Raw genomic sequence first — 22,646 nt, 5'->3', positions numbered from 1 at the left:
GGGGTCAGACCAGACATTGTATTATCTCAGCTGTAACACATTGTTCAAAATGAAGGATTGGAGACGAATGACTTTGAAAAAAAGTTTAAAAGGGACTGTCATGTTTGAAGAGTTTAAAATATGTCGTGTCTGGTACGACATCCCTTTCAATAAAAAATTTTATTTTTGATTTTTCTGATTCGTCATTTTGCATTAGATGCCTTCTGTTTGTTGTCATGTTTGATTTTCTACAACGGCTGTGTAACGGCTGAGATCAAGTCTACCCTACTTAGGGGCTTTACAATGCTCAAAAACAACTGTCGTAAAAGTAGGTAAATTCCCACACTGTGCCTTAAGAGTCATATCGATATCTCCAAAACTTCAGGTGATTTAATTACCTTTGGGAACAAGCGGTCTCCAATTTTAATGATTGATAGCTCGTTGGATTCGTATTTTAATTCTAGGAAAAAGGTATCTTTCACTTTTTCAAAAAAAAAATTGTTTTCTGTGAAAATCGTTCAAAATTTCAGGGGATACTGTAAACGGTTTTTCGGCAATAACTTAAGAAAAAATTATTTTAAATTATTGTAATGTTGTACGAATGTCGACCCTGGAAAGACCTACAGGTAGAGTATACGCACTGCTTGGAACAGCATCTGGAACGGTACTACGGCAGTCATTTTTTATCGTCTACTATTCTTTTACCTTATCAATAGAAAAACGCTTCGCTATGTCGCCAATATATGTCGTTGCAACAATTCCAGTGTTAGTCAAATCGAGAGAAAAATTATGAAATTTTTCTCGGCAGATTTTAGTCAAATAAAGTATTAGCGTACCTCAGGACTCCAGAACAGTAATTAGTTGTTTAATCGGACCAATATTTGCTACGCTACAGGAGTTTGGAAAAACCATATGCTCAAGTGGGAGCAAACGGTTTCCAAACTCCTGTCGCGTTGCAAATATTGGTCCGATTGAACAACTAATTACTGTTCTGGAGTCGTGATACGCTAACACTTTATTTGACTAAAACCCTCAGCAAAAAAATTAATAATTTTTCTCTTTATTTTACTAACTAGGGATAGGAGACGTTCAAAATTATCGATAATATCAATCGAAAGAAATTATCGATTATCGATTATCATTATCGCCCATGCCTATTACTAACCTTGGATCTGTTGTAACGACATTATATTCGCGACATGGCGAAGCGTTTTTCTATTGATATAGTAAAAGAATAGTAGACAATAAAAAATTACTGCCGTACTACCGTTCCAGACACTGTTTCACCGGTTGGGTCTCCATAAAGAAGGAAAATATCTACATTTTGGCACCATCTTTTTTTTCTAAGACCTCTGTAGGCTTGTAGCACAAAAGTACTGGGTTCATTTATATGTGGAAAGATAATGGCTGAGGCCAGCTACAACACCCTATACTCAGTTCCGTGGAAAATCGATGCTGCAGGGAAGGCGGTCTCTCCGAACATCTGCTTTATTTTTAGTCATAACTCTCGTGGATCTACTCGCACCAAGCAGTGCGTATACTCTACCTGTAGGTCTAACTAATTTTTTCTTGAGTTATTGTAGAAAAACTGTTTACAGTACCATTTGACATGTCTTTAGTTTTGAACGCTTTTCATAAAAAACAATTTTTCTTTTCGAAAAAGTGAAAGATATGTTTTTCCTAGAATTGAAAGACAAATCCAACGAGCTATCACTCATTAAAATCGGATACCGCTTGTTCCCCAATCGCCTGAAGACTTGGTGATGTGACTCTTAATGGAAATATTACACACATGTACAAATTGTCGACCTGCGGCGAATCCGAGGTTTACAACACATCGAATGACAAGTTTTTTTTTGTCCAGAAGTTTCTTCAATCATAGGACCGTTTAGTACATCGAATGCAGTTAATCAGTTAAATCAGTTAAACTTTTGAACAAGATTTGAGGTACGCCGGTGGAAATAGATTTGCATTATAATTATACACTAGTGCTTAAAAATGATGTTTGCAAAAATGAGGATGCCATTGCTATTCATAAAATCTTGTTCCTAACTTGTGCCTACATTTTGCGAGGCGTTGTCTCTGATTATCAGTTGACAATATATTGCATAAAATTTTCATTTAGGCACATGTTACAAAACAATTATTTCACAACTCCTTACCATAATGTAACCTCAGCCTGTGGCCTCGTATGAAAATTACACACATCAAGTTCCTAATTAAGGATTTTTCACTCCATTGAATAAATTAATATTTCTCAACTCATTGACGATGCGTAGAACTTCCGTTGCTTATATTGAAAGAACCTCTTTGCTATTGTATTGCTTGGTCTCTCCGAAAAAGCCAACGAAAGGTTTACCTTCGTAACTGGAGTTGAGAAAATTATTATTTTCGGGTCGAGTAGCACAATAATATGGCACAGGGATGAGATGTATCGTGACCTTGTATGAGCGATTAATATGCATACAAGCTGTCGGTCTTAAACAGTGGTGCAATCACATTCTACGACGATTCATTCTAAGAAGCGTTACGCAACAAAAATAAAACTCAAAAGGAAAGCCCGGCTGGAAAGACGTATTTTTCGTTGAACGACCGAAAATAAACGATAAAAAATCAAACAACATAATTTTTGCAATAAACTTATTTAGACGTTTATTAAAAAATATAATTAAAAATATTAAATTGTAATAAATTCGCAAATAATAATAATAGAAAATAAGAAAACGGAAAATTAAACGACTAAAAACAAATTTTACAAGTTTTAAGACATTATACAGTTCCTTCTACGCGTAAAATTACCTTGCATAACTTGGCTATTCATTACTCGGTAAATTTAGTAAAGTGAAGCTAGTTTTGTGACTTTTATTAAATTTTTTTAATGATCAGACACAAATCTCCATTTTATTATCAAAAATATTCAATGTCGACTTTAACGGTCGTATGCGTTTCATATTCACATTGGTACACTTCCAAATTAAAAAGGATTCATTAGCCTCCGGAGTACATTCATTATTCGTCTCCGCAAAAACAGAACTCAATTTAAATTTCTCATTAAAGCGTTTGATACGTTCTCACCGATAAAAAAAAGGATTTAGATCCATCTCACAATGAATATATCAATTAACTATCCCGCCACCACCATCGCGAGAGGTATATGAACACATTTTAGTATGTAAATAACATTAGCAATGCACCAGTGGAATAATTTAGCTGGGTAAACGATAGAGCACTGGTAATGTTTGTTTTTTATTCGTTGGGTAAAGAGTTCACATAAAATTAAAACTTGTTCGCTTTGATAGTCAACGCTGGCGTATTCACATTAAATATAATTTTGTGCGAGTATCAAACGAGATAATTTAATTAATTAGCTAATGGAAGCGAGTTTATCCGGTTACGGCTATTCGTGTCACAATTTTTATCGGATTTTTTTTGGTTGGAAATATAATTCTATTTCCGGCTAATGAAAACTTTTCCAATTTGGTTTTCGGTGTTTGTTTAACTTGACTATGCATTGCGACGATTTCACAAGGAACTTACAGACTTCATTGTTTACTTATGCAAATTAAAAACCAAAAAATTAAATAAAAAATGAAGAAAACTTCAAATCTATCATTCAATCATCAGTTTAGCATATCCATCCATGCTTTCAGAAAAAATCTGTCAATTTTTTGGTGAATTTTTGTGTCTAATTAACAAGCTATAAAATATCTCAAATCATAACCAACCGAAATTTAAAAGCTATCAAAAATGGTGGTGATTAATAATCTTTCGTTCTTATTCTCAATTTTTTTTTTTTTGATTAAATCGGATACGTTTCAATAGAACAAAAACGACAGAAGAATTCAATTCTGAACCGAAATTTGTTGAACCACATGCCTTCAAAATAAATGTGCCAAGCAAGTGACAGCTGCCAAATAGAGTACTATTTTGTAATAATTTGTTTGATACACTGTCAACGACAGAGTAAAATTAACCAGGCAGTAGCGCTGATTTGACTAGAGACCTGAATAATCTAGTAGCCCTAAATGTTTTGCGAATAATATGAGCTTATATAGCAAAATGAATATTTTAACAATTTAAGTAAAAGATTTCAGTAAAATGTATTGAGACTTGTTACAGTGATTCCAGCTATGAACTGCATAGAATTCATTTTCGGATGAATTTTTGTATGGCCAGCAGAAAATGTACTAGATTTCTGGCACTTTAATAGGTCCAAAGGAAAAGTAATAGATTCGGTAATAACACTGATCATATGCTTGTCAGTGAAAGGATTCGAGTGTTTTTCAAGGCTCATATAGCAAGAATTCGGGAACTGAAATTGTTGTCACTCAATGAGGACCGACAGGCTGTGTAAAGGGACGTATTTTTTTGTCGCCACGCACATTGACATGGGCTTCACACACTACTGAATTCTTTCATGTACTGATGTCTTTAAGCAATCATTGTGCATTCTCAACATCATGAGCCATCAATCAACTGATTTTACAATCTTCTGTTATATCAAATCATTATCGTCGAAACTACAATCCGAATAGAAAATGAAGCAACTTCTGAGGCATGTGGTTAAACCATTTTCCGTTTAAAAAGGTGATTCTCTGCGTTGATTAACAAGTAACCAAAGAAACAGCTCCGAGTAAAATTGAAATTTGGCGATTTATTCATTTTATTCTTTTGTAACAATTTGTAACAATTCTGATGATCAATTAAGCTTAGCTGATCGATTATTTAAATCTTTGAAAAGATTACGCAAAAACAATATTTCGCTTAGTTGCCACTACAAATTATAAAGAAATTTCTTACGAAAATATAAATCTAGACAGAAACAGCAAGAGAGAGACAGAGGCACAATTACAGTATTACATACAAAATAATAGAAACCCATTACATATTTCATTTATGCACAATAACATAAAATACTAAAAGCTAAAATTTATCAGCTCAATATTTCTGTAAACTAAATCGTCTTGAACATACAAAACTATAAAAATTGAATAAAAAAAAATCTGATTTTTGATCTTTTAAATTATATAAAAAAAGTGTTTGTCAATCTTTCTGACAATGAAGAACTAATTGCACTAAATACTAAGACAAAAAAAAGTTGTGTGTGATTTTAACATAATTAAAATGTTTTCGTTTCTCTTTTGTTACAAATTAAAAAATAAATAAATTAAACTGTAAACTCTATTATTTAGACAAGCACTGACTTACCGACGCCATTCAATCGGGACATTGTCGCATCCGTACTACCACGCGGGGAAAATGTGTCGATAACAGGTGTTTGGGGCGAATCAAGCGGTCGATTTCCAACGAATGAACTTTCAAGCCAACATTTTCTGGGCAAAATGGAAAGAATTTCATATTTAACATTCTCTTCACAATTCGCAAGGATACTGATACAGACAAGTGCCCGACGGTACCTTCAGTTCCTCATAAGAACACGGTTTTGTTACCCGATACGCAAAATAGTTGTTCAACGACTTTTAGTTTCTAGCCCTTCAAGGGGTAAGACATGGTATACGTCATCTCGGCAATCACATATCATACAAAATGCTTATTAGGATCAAATTGAAGGTATTGAACCCAAATGGAATTGCCAGGCATGCCCAACCCACCAACGAAAATTTTATTTTTCAATTCCATTAGGCCGTCAATAACGTCAATTCGACCCCACTCTCGCCTTAACCCTTCTAGGGCTCGAAAATGAAACTCGTAGAACAACCATTTTTCGTATCGGGTAAGAAAACAATTTGACATAGGTTTCGAGTCGTAGCTCCACGAAGGACTCAATGTACCGTATGTCACTGGTCTATGAACCCGTCAAGTACTCACCTTGCTGTAGGGCTTGTCGATCTACTTCTGGAAGTGCGATCCGCTTGATCGTTTACAAAATGTACGATTGCTGATGTGACTTCTTTGATTGATGACTGTATTTCCGGTGTCACTGCTGGCTCTTGTTGGTCGTTTTGTTTTCGCTGTTTCGACAATTGTCGTCCAAGCAAATGCTCCGAATGTCTAGCTGCCAATCTGAAAATTTGTTATTGTAGAGGAATGTATATTGATCATCGCCGGTTTACAATCGAAGGAGAGACAACTCATTCTGGTTTGCAATGAACAAGAAAATTCTGATTTTTGGTAGAGCTTGGTGTCTAAAACTCCATCAGAACATTGACGTTTAATACATCGTTTCACAGCAACTTTTAAGGCAACGAATGAGCGGCCAAAACCGTATATGTCAAAAATTACGGCGTCTCAAGTTACGACTACTTAAGAGCCAAGATAACTTGAGATTTACGACATTTCAATTACGACTAGTTGTAGCATATTCCGACTCGACGAAAGCGACTTTAGGGACACGAATAATCTTGGACTAGTACCGTGAGGGTTACCAAATAAGTTCTTTCTCCCTTGTTGAAAATTACACACAATCATAACGCGTCTCTTACCTTTCTCCAGGCGTTCTCGGATTATCTAATTTTTCCTGACTACGCCAACCCAAGTACGGTTGTCGTATCGAACTCCGCGCACTGTATCCAGAAGAACCCGATAATGTGCTCGAATTTAAGACACCACCACGCGAAAATGATCCACGTGTTGAAGCACTCGGCGATGTGAGACTTGAATTTAGTTGTGACGTTGACCACCGCGAGAACCCTGTTTGACCGTGATGACTATGTGCTGACGGACTTAACAATAGCGGACTGCGATCTGCCCGATTCGATCCTAGCGAGCTGAGCGATGTCGTTTTTGAATTGAGACCGGTCCAACGACTAACATCGGAATTGCGCTTTTTCGTAAAGCTGCCGGGAACATAACCGCCTTGACTGGATTCAGTCGGTTTCGACGGGGGACCATATTTGCGATACCATTCTGGTATGTTTAACCTTTGTAGTGAGGCTTGTACTCGAAGTTGATGTTCACTTAACACTGGATTATTGTCATGGCATTTTTGGAGCTCATTCTCTGGTGGCTGAAAGCAAGGATTGAAAGTAAAGTTAAAAATAAGTTTAAAAATTCAAAAGTTTAAACGAAAAGCTTATGTGAAAATGTATCCGTTCGGATAATGAATTTACCTCCTTGGCAACAAAATCCAAACAATACAACAAGTCCTCATTAGTAAGCAATTTTTTCTCTAAATCAAGGGCAATATCTTTGCGAATAGCTACCGACATATTGACACATTCATGAGAGTAGATTTTGATGAAAGACAAGAAATTTTTTAGCGATTTAGTATTCATGGTGGCCAATCGATTTTTGTCTAATTGGCTGAGAGCACTTACTAAGCGATTCAAGCGACTTAAAATTTGGGCATATGTTTCGATCGAGGAAAGTTTCCTCACATATTTCGCTAACAACTGAAAGTCCCCGCTTGAAATCAAATTGGTAACGTCTTTTGTAACGTTGTCCTCGACTTTTTTCCTAAAGAATTTTCTCTCTGACTCGAGACTTGCGTTAATTTTCTCTAACATTTCATTGTACATTAGAACCTTTTCTCTAACATTACCAACGCCCAGTTCTTTAGACAAATTGTCATAAAATTCAACGTTTGATGGGTCTTCATCGTGAGATTTCACTTTGGAACCGACAAAGACATTCTCTTTAGCCTGAAGCAGTGTTTCGGTTGCATTATCAATAAATGTCCCGAAGTGAAAGTTGTCGGAAGAATTTGTTATTTCCTCTTGATCATCGTCAAATTCATCCTCACCGATTTGATGTAATTCAGAGCAAAATTCATTGTATTCTTCCTCACTGTTATCGGTCAATTCGTCGATATTGTCATCAAAGTAAGAGAATATTTGATTAAATTCGTCAGTCAAGTGCGTTTGATTAAAGTCATCGGTCAACTGAGTTTCATTCATATCAACCATTTCTTCGTCACGTTCACAGTTGTCGTTATCCGTGCCCAATATGTCAAAACCCAAAAAATCTTCAACATTTTTCAGCCGCTTCTGTTGCGGAGGCACAACGGACAGTTCATAAACGATACCAGCATACGATGACAAATCGAATTCAGCTGATAGACTTGTGTCGAATGAAAATGAACAGTCGGCATTCTCCAGTGAGTCACTCATTATTTCAATAAAAAAATAATTTCTTTTCCAATTAAAACTTATTTAAACGAATAACGAGAAATGGAAGGGCCCGAAAACGGCTTTGATCAATTAAAATTAATTACTCAATTGAGACACATGCATTAACACACAAAGTACAACTCAAAGTATCAAACGTTACGCAGCGACGGACGGTGTGGACAGGTTTAAGATTGAAAATTAACTAATGAACTAGTGACAAGGTGAACTGTATGTCACTCTCCTGTTACCTCTCAATGGTCAATTGTCTTTTCTGGATATTTCCGTTACTACAAACAGACGTGTAGTCATGACACACTTCTTATGTAAATTTCAAGCTAAACTAACAAATAAACCGAGGGTTTACAAAATGATGTACCGGCAGCCGGGACTGAGTAATAGAATTGTTAGTGTGTGTGCCCTTAAGAACACCTTTTTTGCTGTTGCGACGTGAACATAATTAGCAAAGCAATAAATGGTTATTTCTACCTAGAAACAGAGAGGAAGGATTAATATTTATTCGGAAATTGAACACACCACTGTAGTAGAGGTACATGTGATATGAACGAAGACAGAGAAATCAGTTCGCATAATTTTCCATTTCGCTCCAAACCACAATGCACTGAAGTTGTCCAATTTGTGTAATTGGGTACAGAGAGTGAAGAGATGTATAGATCTTCAAGTCTGGCTCTACACCTTTTTTTCCAAAATATTCTACTGACTGATTCGTTATTCGTACAATATAATGTCACCTTGAAAGTCGAATAATTTATTTGCCTGATAATACACACATTTCAGTGGAATAAACGACTTATTAATAGCGACTAAATGCATTAATAATAACTGGAATGATTCATTTGTGTCACCTTACACGTTGCACACATTTCTACTTAAGTAATTTGAAAATAAACCTGCAATGACCGAGATATGATAATTGATAATGGTTATACAATATTGCAGAACACATCCGTACCTACGTTACGTACTGAATGCATTCACAGAGACACCGAATTTGTCTTTTGACATTTTCATAATCAATACTTTCTTCTTTGGGTATCAGCACTGTGTGTCATTACAATTTTTCACTAGATACAGTGGAACAGGAGGGGTAATTGTTTCACAATGTGAGTTTTAGATAAAAATAAAATTCGAACATAGATTTACCTCGCTGTAATCGTTTTGGGTGTACGTGAACATTTCTCAATTCTAGCATTTAGAATTTATATGCAAAAGAAAAAAGAAAAAATTCAGGTCGTAAAATTCAAGTTGCCATCGGGTGAAAAAAAAAACCCCACACACAATTTACCCTACACACAATTTTGGGCGTTGATTATTGCAATTATTACACTTCATTTCTATGTGATTTATCAATCTACGGCAAACTTGATTTGGCACATTTTCCGACGAAAAACTGGACAAATTTTCAATTTTTGGTTTTTCATTATTTTAATGGTTTAAGTGAAACGTTTTTTTTTGTGTGTTCTCATAAATTTCTCGTACACTGTTACTGTCGTTGTTCAATGTTGTCTGACCTCGCACTAGTTTCGTTCCTTTTATTCTGGTACATGCGCAATACGTCCGTGTGCTGGAGGCAATTTAAAATACTCGACCTAGTCAAATTTTACGTTTTATACAGTCGGATGCATGGTTCGGGGGTAGTAGATTCATCCACAATATTTTATGCTATGTGTGTATGATGTATTTGTACGAATAACTCATCTCTATACACAGTCAACTAGTATCCTCATGAGGGTACGTTCAAAGTATGCATCGATTGTTGGCAATCGAGCAAAAATTCTGTGTTAAGAATTTATCTCGGTCGGTTAACAATAGATAAAATTGAGGAGAATTTTCCAAAGAAACGTAATCGAATATGTGCCAAAAAATATGCCGACAATTGAATTTTGAATCAGTTAGATGAATGGGAAGGGAAGTAGAGATAGTTTGAGCTACAAAATGAATAGTTCTCGGAATGGTTCATATTTTCAAAAATTGATAGAGCTGAATGTGTAACATAGTAAAAATTGAACTGTTGATACTCCGCTAACATATGCACAGATGTTAATCAAACATTGTAATGAACCACTTCCGTCAACATGAAGATGATGTAACGAAAGGGACAGTTTACAACAATATACGTCGAGCACATCTATTTCAAAATTCAAGATTAGTTGGCCAATGACCACACACCTTTAAATGAACGATTTTATCATACCAGACGATCTGCATATTATGCTAAGTTAAACTTTGTCGATGACAAAAGAATTTAAATCGAATAATTTATGGTCACATTTGGAATCCGTTACCGCAGCGGAATCGTCGAAATATGAATTGTACAAAAAAAAAATCAATTTAAAATTCAAGGCTGGTTGATATTTCTGTTTCTGTTTTTTTTTCGTATTGTTTGATATGGAAAATTTAACAGTTAAATCCATATCTATGCAAAAGAGAATTATACAAAAATTATAATCGCAACTTCATTCATTCATTTCCTTTGTGTGAGTGTGTTAGACATTGCAGTGCCATTTACTATTTCAACTTAATCCATTCTAATAATCGAGTTGAAAATGTCATGTATGCGCAATTAGAGAAAAAAAATAAAAATGCGAAATTTACGGATTTCATTCGATGCTATGCTATTATACACCTCCACCATTTCTGTTTTGTTATTATTAAATATCGCATGAAGAATAGGTTTTATGTAAATTTACTGTTGGAAAGTTATTACGATACGACGATGTGATACTAAGTTGCTTGTGTTTATGATATGACGCAAGTCTTAGAAGTCTTCAACTGAACCAGAATGGTAATGCTAACAAATACTGGTTTCTTTAATGTTCTTGAACACAGACGGTGTTGTTATCTTGAGCTGGTCAGTTTGCGTAATAGCTTTTTTTCAGTTAGCCACCAATTTTGGTCGGCATGGTCATTGGAGAATTATAAATAATGAGCGCAAGTGAGCGCAAACCTTTTTATTTCAAATATTGTGTCTTGAGCCTCCTCAAGTTCTCAAGAGTCATATCGCCAAGACTTCAGGCGATTGGGGAACAAGCGGTCTCAATTCTAGGAAACACGTATCTTTCACTTTTTCTAAAAAAAAATATTTTCTGTCAAAAGCTCTCAAAAGTAAAAACATGTCAGAGGGTACCGAAAACAGTTTTTCGGCAATAACTCAAGAAAAAATTATTTTAAATTGTTTGTAATGTTGTACGAATGTCGGCCTTGGAAAGACCTACAGGTAGAGCATACGCACTGCTTGGTGCGAGTACATCCACGAGAGTTATGACTGAAAATATAGTGAATGTTCGGAGAATCCGGATTCTCTGCAGCTTCGTTGTTCCACGGAACTGAGTATGGGGTGTTGTAGCTGGCCTCAGCCACTATCGGTGTACATATAAATGAAGTACTTTTGTGCTGCAAGCCCACAGATGTCTTGGAAAACAAGGCATCAGAACAGTCGGAGCGTTTGCTGCGACTTAGCCCCGTACAACCCGTAATCCTATTTCGTCCGCAATCATAATACGTCCGTAGCCCTAATAAGCCCGGAACCCTAATACGTCTACAACCCTCTAATGCGTCTGTTACCAAAATGCAAGTCAAGTTGGGCATTGTCAAATTTACTGAAACTGTTCATTTTTAAAATTGCGCATAGCGCAATTACGAAAGCCCGTACGAAGTACCTTTCAAATAAAACCAACAATTTACGACATTATTTTAGAAACCCAAAATTTTTTGGCAACATTCCATTGGGTATTCAATTACCTCTCAAATGAAACAAAAACTAGCAAAATCGGATGAGATTTACTCGATTGATGTGCAAAAAACACTTAGGGCCGAGTAGCGGCCTTAGGCCAAGAGCCCAAATTTGAAATTTTTTTTGCCATCATTCTATTCGGCATTCAATTATCTCTCAAATGAAACAAAAACTAGCAAAATCGGATAAGATTTACTCGATTGATGTGCAAAAAACACTTAGGGCCGAGTAGCGGCCTTAGGCCAAGGGCCCAAATTTGAAACTTTTTTTGCCATCATTCTATTCGGCATTCAATTATCTCTCAAATGAAACAAAATCTAGCAAAATCGGATGAGATTTACTCGATTTATGTGCAAAAAACAATTAGGGCCGAGTAACGCCCTTTGAGCCCTCCCAACAAGCCCACGTTGCATCTTACCCAAAAACAATGTTCAGCAACTTTGTTCTACTCGTCAATACCTTTAATTTGATATATCAAAAGCAGCTATTGCGTGCGTATTTCGGTAGATATCGTCGAAAGACTGAAAAACACCTATAGGGCCCTAGCCCTAGCCTAGGGCCCTACCATGCCCATTTTCGAACTTGACCTTACTTTTGTCGATACCAATCGGGGAAAAAAAGAATTTTGAAAAAAGGTTGTGATTTAGTCAAGCTAGAGGGGTCACAGACGGACGGATGGACGGATGGACGGACGGACGGACGGACGGACTTTTTTTTTTATTGCGGATTCGTAGTCTATGAACATAACCAAATGCTTTGCCCTCACTGTCTGCTTCCAATTCGACGTGTTACAAACGGAATATTAATCTTATAAGCCCCCAGTACTTCGTACAGGGCTAAAAAGTTGGTGCCAAAATGCAGACTTTTCTTTTTTTCTGAGGGCTCTACAGCTTTTACCTTATCAATAGAAAAACGATTGAACGAAAGACATTCCAACCAGTAAATGTGAATTTGTCAATTTCAATTGAAGTTCTAATAGTCGGGAAGCATTATAATCTGACCATTCGAAATCTAGGATGACTCAATGAAGACTAAAATCCAAATCAAAAATCGAAGGGAAGACTACATTCTGTCGCGTCTCAACGAACCCAAATTTAATGTCAACCATTTGGTTTTAATTAAAAGTGGGTGTTATATAGCTTCCTACGATGCTATAGCTCTCTAAAGTTTTTCATAAAACAGACGATGGAAATATTCAAACGTTTTGACTCGATAAAAAAAAATCTTCCACAAAAAATGATTAGCTCAACATTCTCAGCCAATAACATCGTGTCATTCACTCAGAGCTTTAATAACATTCTAAAAACAACCCCTATCTCTCGATCACAAGAACCCACCCCACTTAAACGTTTATTGTTCGGTCGTTCCAGACTGAAGTTAAGTCTGATGGTTAAAAATCCAAACAGTCAACGACATTTTATCAAACGAATTACGACCACGAAACGAACATAAATGGGATATGTAATTTAGGGCTTTGTGAAATTAAATCATTTATGAAAAACGGTCATGGCACGTTCGACGGAGGATGACTTTATGATGGGGATGGATTCTAAAATATTCATGAGAATAATGCCACTGAAAAGTAATTATGTGAGTGGCGGGGGGGATAAGGACACTGTGACGAGAGGAAAGCTTTTTTTTGGGAAAAGAAACACTTTTCCGATTTGCATGGGCAAAATCTTTTCGGAAAAGCTCTTTGGGTGGATGAAACATAATTGTAGTGTTGTGTGTACTATGATATGATGATGGTTCACACGATATGTGTGTATGTAAATTTTGAATCGTTGAACTGTTGACGAAATTTTTGAAATATGAAAACATGAAATGAATTTTATAGAGCAGCACAAAGAGCAATTTCGTATTTTTAGGAAGAATTTTAAAGTTAACGTGCCGTCACGCATTAAATTCTTTTGTTTTATGGAAACGTTTTTTTGTTTTGTTTTGATTCTATCAAATGTAACAACTCAATAAAAAAGCAAATTAAAGCCAGTTACAACACACACAGAGGTTTTATCGAAATTATCAAAATCAAGTTCATGTTCAAAAACACTACGAATTCGTGTAACGTTCAAGAAAAATTATGTTCCAAAAAACCTGCGATATCATTTTTATTATCTAAAGTGTTCACTTAACAGCACACACAAGAACCACTTAAAAATGAACCGTTTATTATTATTTAAGAATGATTATCTTCTCTGTGAAAAGCGTAATACAGCAAGAAAACCACACCTCTATATTAAAAGTCATATAAATGCGATAAGAGGATATATTGGATGTAGGAGAGAATAAAAAGAATGTGTATTCGTAAGTGCGATGCTTGTTAGCTGTAATAGGGAACATACTAATTGATTTTAATTAATAAATTGTTGGTAATGATATCATTTTCTACTCGGTATTGGTCGCATTGTAGCGCAGCAAAACACAATTTGAACGAACATGACGATGACAATGAAAATGTGAAGGAAAAAACAACATGATAATGGTATGCGATATCATAAACTTGTCCTCTAAAAATACCAAAACAAGTATTACCTCATCTGAACGATAGTTGAATTTATATCAATGGTCGGTGGAATTCCTATAATATAATCTACCGTTGAGATAATAATAAAATTGAAGATAAAACAAAACGGTTTACCGTGTACGATTTTCGATTTTTTAGTTGTTGTTGCTTTTAAAGTCCTGGTAAACAAAACAACGCTACAGCCATCGAGCCAAGGTTAAAATGTTTACATCACAACAAAATTTATGAATCTGTTTTCAGCTGAAATACTTCCTGACGTAAAGCTATAACCAATGCTCTTAAACAAATCATTTTGAATTTACTATATTTAACCAAAGATTGAGAAATATTTCGTTGAGACGCCATTACAGTTTGCATGGAATGTTTTGGTTTTTTGTGAGGAACGTGATGACCTAAAATTTATTTCGTTTCGATAGGTATGCTCAGGGGCTATTATTTGGTAATTTTGTTAACTGAAATGACTAAATCTACCAAAATTTATCGAAAACGTTTTTCGATAGATTTCAGTAATTTCGTTGAATTTCGATAATTTTCAGTAATTTCAGTAAATAAAATTTACCAATAATTGGCCCTGGATGTATTGGAACTTGGCGACTGGTGGCGTTTGGAAACAGTTTTTGAGGAAAAACATATCGGTACTTTGAAGTGTCTAGTCTATTCGACCACGGCCATCACTGTGGCAATAATGGATACAGGCACACATTTAAACTGATCGCAGAAAAATAAGAACATATCGCAAGAAAAAGAGGAATTGATCGTTACATGAATTGATCGATCAAATTCTTTTTTTCTTGTGGTCCATGGGAAGAGACATGGATATAATAGTGTAGGTGTTCTTCATCCAAGTTAAGTTGATTTTTCTTCGGATTAACAGTGCCTCATTCTCCTTGCTTTTGTTCGCTTTTTGGTAGCTTTACCATAGGACTGGGCACGAGTTAAAAGTTTGGTGATGAGTTGAAATTACATTTCAACTATGATTCGCTAGAATTTTTCGTGAGCAAATCGGTATAGTATTCGATAGAGCACTGCATCGAGTACCATTGTCGCCATGGACTGATGAGAAACGGTATTTTTGAATTACATATTATGCAAAACTTGGAATGACGCATTTAATTTTCTAATAATTAGAAACAGTGGTCTAATGTCTTATCACCTCTAAAGCAAACGTTTGTTCTTTTTGCAAAAGTGACGTCCAAGACAGAGCCTCCCAGTGCATTTTCTATTAATAGCTCTAGTATTGACCCATCACAGCTTTGAGATGCAATAAATTCAAATCATGGTCATACATAAATGATGTCCATTCATAGGAAGAACGGGTTAACCAATGGTGACATACTATGTTACCGATACAGGAAAAGACATCACCGAGAAGAGAGGTGGTCAAAACATTAGAAAAAGTGTAGGAAGTACTTTGTGAATTGCCCCAAATTCTCAGTCATGTCGTTGCATTTATTACGAATAAAATTGATCGCAATAGAAAGTTATGCGGTTAAGTGAAATGGAATAATTTTATTACAATCCAAATGTACCATGACTCTTCGTGGTTCGTTTTAAATTTATCGATATATTTTTTGCAGCGAATTGCAAAGTGGAAAAACTGAAAAAAGGGCGTAGCAAAATGATGCGAAAATATTCATCAGATGTTGTTGGAATGAAAATAAGATAATTTTGTTTTTCTCGACGTGAAAATTTTCTTTCCATTTACTTATAAATGGATACACATGTCTTCATTCTTTACGGACGTACGTATGACATTTATGAATGGCTTTCAACGCTATTGCCAAGAATTGAATGAAATTTAATAATAGACCAAATGTACTCATACGAAAAAAAAGGGAAACAACAAAAAAATAATAAAATTCGCTCAAAATAGACGAACTGATTCAAATTTTCATTCCATTGAGAGATTCCATGAACAAAGTAACATAAAATGTACCCACGTATACAGTACAGTACATAACAACCATTATAGGTACATCATGCATCTGCATCAGAGTTTTATCGAGATTTGTTATCCATCCATCCATATTTTTTGTACGGATGGATATAAATAGCTCGTGTAAATATTACATTAAATTTCTCAGATTGAAACACTTTGTGATACGAAAATATTATTAGCTTTCATCGGGCTTTGTAGTTCTTTGTTGTTGTTGTTTCTTTTCCATGAACCAAAAATGTGTACATATTTATTGCAGTGACTCGAATTGAACCGAGAACTATACGTTTCCTTTCTGAAACAACAACACACACACACATTTCCGATAATAAAAATAAATTATTGACGAACATACAGACTAGAATACAAAATTTATATTTCGACGATTATAGTGTTGTACAGAGCCATGGTTCATTTTATATTGGGATTTACAACGAAAACTTCTGTATATTCGAAACAAATAAACAAAAAGTTCAAGGTAAATCTTATGTATACAAATATTGGATAGAAAAGCATATTACCGATTACTATACTGCATCTCTACTGCAAGAAACTTTCCTTTCAATAACTGATTAAATTATGGAATTATATATTTCCTCGTATCGATTGTTTACAATGGCTTAACATTGTATCAGCTACAAGATCTGCTAACGAAGCATTTCAAAAAATATAAACCAAACAGTTATGTTCTAAGCCGAGTGGTTCGAAGAAAATTATGAGAAATAGAAGCACAAAAACACCCACAAAAATGTTATTGGAACATAAACTCTCCTACGAGAATTGGTCACGAAAATAATGGTTGTGGTATTATCGGTATGTACAAACAGCAAACGGTGTATTTACACGTTACATCAATTGAATTAAGGACAACAACAAATTTATGAAATTCAGAATCAGTCAAAAAACCCTGAGGATAAAAGTGATGCAAGTCCTTTTGTCTACTTTCAAAATAACTGATATCGCTGAGGATGACGCATTCCGCGCCCGTAAGTAAAAGTATTATCAACAAAAAATTAAAGTTTTAAAAACATTGTTTAGCTTTTGTGGTGGTTTAACTACAGACCGCCACGAGTCTGCAAGGATAGTGATGAATTGGAATTTCATTCCGATTATAATTCGCTATACTTGTTCATGTGCAAATTGATATGGTGTTCCTAGAGCACTGTATCAAGTACCACTGTCGCCATGGCCTCATGAGAAATGGTATTTTGAACTGCATATTAATGCAAAACGTCGACAGACGTATTTTCTCGCAGTTCGAAACAGTGATCGAAACGTTCTACTCACAAAAAATGTAAGAAAGAAAATTTTAAAAAATTATTGCGTCACAAGTGTCAAATGTTGAGGAAACTACTGTTAGGAAAATAGTTAAAATAGAGACAAATATGTCCTGAATCGTTGGCGTTATAGTGTAGTCAATAACGCAATGAACGTTTACCGAGCGAGTTCCGGCAAACGAGTGATTAGAGGTTGTTGGGGACATCGAAGAAATAGTTTTCTGAAGCGACAAAGAATTCCTTTTCACTCTTCCCCTCACCACCTCTTCAAAGTTTAAGTGCAGATGTGTCTTTGTCGAATTATTGACAGGGCTGTGTGAAACGGAGAGATACGTGTGATATCTCATTTTAAAGGTAAAGGTTCAAAGTTTGTTTTGACGTAGTTACATTTTCCGAATTACCCTTAAAATGAGCTATCACATGTATCTCTCCGTTTCACACAGCCCTGTCAATAATTCGACAAAGATGTCCACAACAACCTTCAATCACTCGTTTGCCGGAACTCGCTCGGAATACGTTCCTTAACAAAATTTTCGTTATCGAATCGACTACACTATTAAGGGGGGAAGTCAAAATGTTGTTAATAATTTTTTGTTGAAAATTTTGTAGTGAGTACCTGCATCACGCCCGCTTACTAACGTGCGGGCATGACTAAAGTGAGAATGCTAAAAAAAACACCAGAACGTGAATGGTTCGTTTTTATCGGTTAATTTTGCTTAGTACGAGGGTTGCAGATCTGCCGGACGTGTATGAATGATTCAACCGTTTTTTTTTATTGGCAAGGGTTCAAATGACGTACGAAGAAAGTAAATAAAAAAGGTGAAAATTACAGTAAAACAAAAAAAACAAATTTTTGAATAATTTTCGGGTTGAATGTCTTATGGCAGCATAAAGCAATAAAAACTCGTCCAAATAATAAAAAAAATAAAAGTTCACCTTATCATTACTCATAAGACCATACGGGAATTATACAAACAAATACACACAGCTGGTAGCTCTAATCTAATGTTTTACGAGCAATTGTTTAGCTATTCCATTTCTTCAAGACCACACATTTAAATATGATTAAATGTACCAGCAGCACAGAACGAAAGAGCATTATTTAAAAAGAAATTATTTTAACATGAATTTCATTGCAGTCCGTATGGTAGAATTGAAGAGAGTCCATAAATTATCCAGCCAAATGGCGTTTATTATCATAGACTGTACCGAATGTACATTCGGTACACAATTTTTTTTATGTACATTCTCCAACATATAGAGACTATAATAAACAACAAAACACATTGCATTTTGAAGCAACAGTTCATAACACCGCCCTTCTGTAAATTGTAGTGCAGACACTTTTTCTGTGAATTCAGCTAAAATGTTTGAACTATTAAGTGTCTAGATAATGTTGCAGACTGGTAAATACATGTATTTAATCCATATGGAACAAGGTTATCTTCATCTCGGTGTCTATGGTATGTTAGATAGAACGTCATCGAAAATAAATGTAAAATTTTGATGAAGGGGAAGGAGAAAATTGTTTTGTTAGAACGAATTATGATGTGTACATTGTTAGCGAATAAATTCACAATTTTATTCACATACAATCAGTCAAGGTTTTTTATTTCAATTCCATTATCTCATAACATTCAAGGAAGACAATTATGATACCTTGACAATAGAATTAATTGAAATTTTATTTTGCATTTTTTCAAAAAGAGAATGACCAACACAATGACAATTTAATTACAGAAATTCATTAAGTTTATCGCTTCACATTTAGGGTCTACACTAACAGTCATTTTATACGGTTGGGTGTAAGTGACACGAACTCGGGCCACGGCAAAGTTGTGTTAGTGCCACTTTTTTGTTTAGTTGAATGCATTAACAAAATGTATACAGAGCGATATATATACGTATAAAGAGACGAGAGGGGCTAGACTTGAAAATGTTTATTTTAATGCAACAAAATATGGTCACACAATTCACAGGATGTAAGCAGTTATAAAGTAACGTTCTAAATTGACAAAATTAATTGCTGGAAATGTATGATTGTGTGTATGGTTTATATGTATGCCTAGCAGTTTTAAGGTAAAAGGTGTCTCGCTAAAGGTATTATACAATTTTGTGCACAGTACTCACCAGAACGAATTTTTGATTTTCTTTATCTAGCAGAAATTCCATACTTTTGTGTGGTCGTCGGGTCTGTGGCTCCATTGTCTGAACGATTCTATGTTTTGCATTGCATTGTTTACGTTGACCGTCCGTTTGCGGTCCCAGTTCCATCAGACTTCTCGTTTTACCCGATATGACCGTTTCGTGCGTATCCAAATTCGTTTCGATTAAACCGATTTTGTGCTCGAATCCGTACGATTCGTTAAATCTATCATCATCACAATTGCCACTGTCATCCCCTATGCTCGTCATGGTTTCACAATAAAACTGATTGTAAAATTCATGATCCGAAGACAGATGATGGTCGTTGACATCGATTTCTCGCGGTGCAGAAGATGCACGTTGTTGCGCATGTACCTGCTGTCTCGGTTTACCAGTTGGTAATGGGGGTTTCGCGCATAGTCCAACTACACGTGGGGGTTGTCGTGGTAGTGGAGGTTTTGCAGTCAACACGTGGCTATTGTGGTTCACCACATCACTGGTTTGTTTTGATCGAACACAATTATCCGATTCGCTATGCGAATTGCCAGTAAGGGGCTCCTTTAGCGGAATATACACAAAATCACCGTTTTTATTAATCGAACCGCGACTGTTGACTTTTTCCACTTTTTCGACTTTTTCAACTTTTTCCACTTTATCATTTTTGTCATGCTTATCACTTGTCACCCTCTGTTCATTTATCACGGGATTATTATTCTCGAAAGCTTTAGCCTTCTTTTTACCACGCAAAGAAAACCTGAAACCAGAAAGCCTCGACAAAAATCCACTTTTGTGCTTCTTCTCCGGTTTGGCTGGCAAATTCTTATTGTCATTGCCATCAGCAGCACCGGACACATGACTTTTCGTCGGTTTGCTATTTTTATAATCACCGCCACCCGTTTCCATAGTTCGCTTATTATCGTTCGGTTGTTCACTTAATTTAATAACACTTCTGTTATCACCATTCATTGACGGTACGCTCTCGTTGACGATCATCACATTACTACTAACTTTTGGATTCAATGAGCTCGGTGAAACATTTTTATTGCCTTCTGCTGTCGTGCCGCGATCTTGATTGTTTACATGTGGTGTGTATGCGTTATCTCTTTCAGTTGCTATGACTTCCGATCGGTACGGTATGGTTCGACTGTTCTCTAACGTTGTGCTACTAATATTGTTGTCGGTTTGTTCGTCGCTGGAATTTAAATTAGAAATTGCAAATTTATTTAAAAAAATAAAATAAAAAAAAGATTTGTTTGGTTGTTGGTTTAAGTGTAAGTTTTAACTCTTCAGCGTTTTTGTTTTGGTGTGTTTTAACGATTCATTTTCAATTGCGTTTCGAATGTTTTTCCGATTAATAATTATCTCTTCCAATACACTCAACGAACATAATCGAAATGAAGAAAGAAATGTAAATAAATTTGTAATTTAGATATGCCCAGCGCGCTTGTTTCTAATTTATATTTGAAACAATTGTTTATAAAACGTAAAATGTACCGAGTAGAAGTAGTTTTAATAAAGTGGTGGTCTGTTTATCTTCAAAAAATTTATTAATTTGCTTTGGCTGGGCAGGCAGATTTTTTATTTTTATTTTAAATTTATTTAGAAATTCACTTTGAATGTGTAAATGTTCGCGAAACATTTTCAATTCCAGTTTAAAATGTTAATTTAGAGAAGCAAAAAAAAAGAGTTTTAAGTAGAAAATGCATTACACTCTTCGGAATAATATGCCTTTTTAAAGTAGCCTTAAGTAAACACACACTAAAAATGTTAATATATGACGATCGTGACCCAAATACATTTCTTCGCTATATTAGTCAGATTTAGGCGTTTCCACACGAATTAAAATTTAAAAAAACAAGCCGTCAGAACAGTCGGAGCGTTTGCTGCGGCTGAGCCCCGTACGACCCGTAAACCTATTGCGTACGTGACCCTAGTGCGTCCGTAACCCTAACTTGGTTGTGATCCTAATTCTTCCGAAGCCCTAATACGTCCGTAACCCTAATACAGGGATAAACCGTATATATAAACCGCAATTTTAATGAAAGTACTCATATTCATCTTAAATATTGCGCATAGCGCAATTACGAAAGCCCGTACGAAGTACCTCTCAAATAAAACAAAAATTTACGAAGTAATTTTAGGAACACAAATTTGAAACTTTTTTATCACCATATCCATATGCGTCATATATGGAATGCCTCAAACATCCCACACACACAACCAATTACTTCTCTGTTAACAGAAACTCTCTAAGTACCATTTTCCCCAAGATATTTCACTTTTACTAAAGTCCAATATGTACCAATTGTACTGACACTTTACAATCATCAATACCTTTCAACAAAAAAAAATCATGAAATATGGTCAAAATTTACTCGAGATATTGACAAAATACACCACGTTCACGGTACGGCCAAGTAGCCGGATATGAGCTCACTCCAAGGGATCTAGCTCACGCTCTGGTAAACTAAATTTTATAACCTTTTTTTCCCTGATTGGTACGGTCAATACCTATCTAATAAAGCAAAAGTAGTCGAAATCCGTTAAATTTGGCCGACCTAAAACAAAAACTGCTTCGCGTCCTGTACCTGGTTCGCATCAAGGGCTCACGAGTCGGTCATCCAACTTCCATAAATTTCAATTTTTTTGTCGATTGGTATTGTAAATACCTTTCATTTGACTTATCACTTAAGAGGCACCGGCACTTTGCTGAAAAGCCTACATTATGGCGATTTTTAAATACTGGATTTTAGTTTACTTTTGATGATATCTTTCCACCAGAATCCTTTTTCAAAAATGTACGACCGCAATTCCGACCACAATCAAAAGAAATCATCAAAAATGAAATACGAGGCACACAAATGTAGGCTACAATTTTAGCTAAGTACCAGTGCCTCTTAAAAGTGTAGCGATTTAATTGCCGAAAACCCTAAACCACTTATTGGGCCCCAGCTCAAATATGCCC

At 35.5% G+C, this 22,646-nt stretch overlaps 1 protein-coding gene across 3 annotated transcripts in view; it reads right to left on the bottom strand.

The window, feature by feature from the left end:
- The window catches only part of LOC119071712, a 40,666-nt gene that overhangs the window by 4,469 nt on the left and 13,551 nt on the right, over nt 1-22,646 (bottom strand). For all 3 annotated transcript variants that reach the window (XM_037176706.1, XM_037176707.1, XM_037176708.1), the window contains exons 5-8: nt 19,667-20,873; nt 6,423-6,946; nt 5,809-6,003; nt 5,188-5,312 (exon numbers count right to left, since the gene is read on the bottom strand). In XM_037176706.1, the coding sequence (XP_037032601.1) occupies nt 5,188-5,312; nt 5,809-6,003; nt 6,423-6,946; nt 19,667-20,873 (2,051 nt within the window). The remainder of the gene's footprint in view (nt 1-5,187; nt 5,313-5,808; nt 6,004-6,422; nt 6,947-19,666; nt 20,874-22,646) is intronic.

Source organism: Bradysia coprophila (genome assembly GCF_014529535.1).
Source record: "Bradysia coprophila strain Holo2 chromosome IV unlocalized genomic scaffold, BU_Bcop_v1 contig_5, whole genome shotgun sequence".
NCBI lineage: Eukaryota > Metazoa > Arthropoda > Insecta > Diptera > Sciaridae > Bradysia > Bradysia coprophila.
This window is presented reverse-complemented; position numbering and strand designations above follow the sequence as displayed.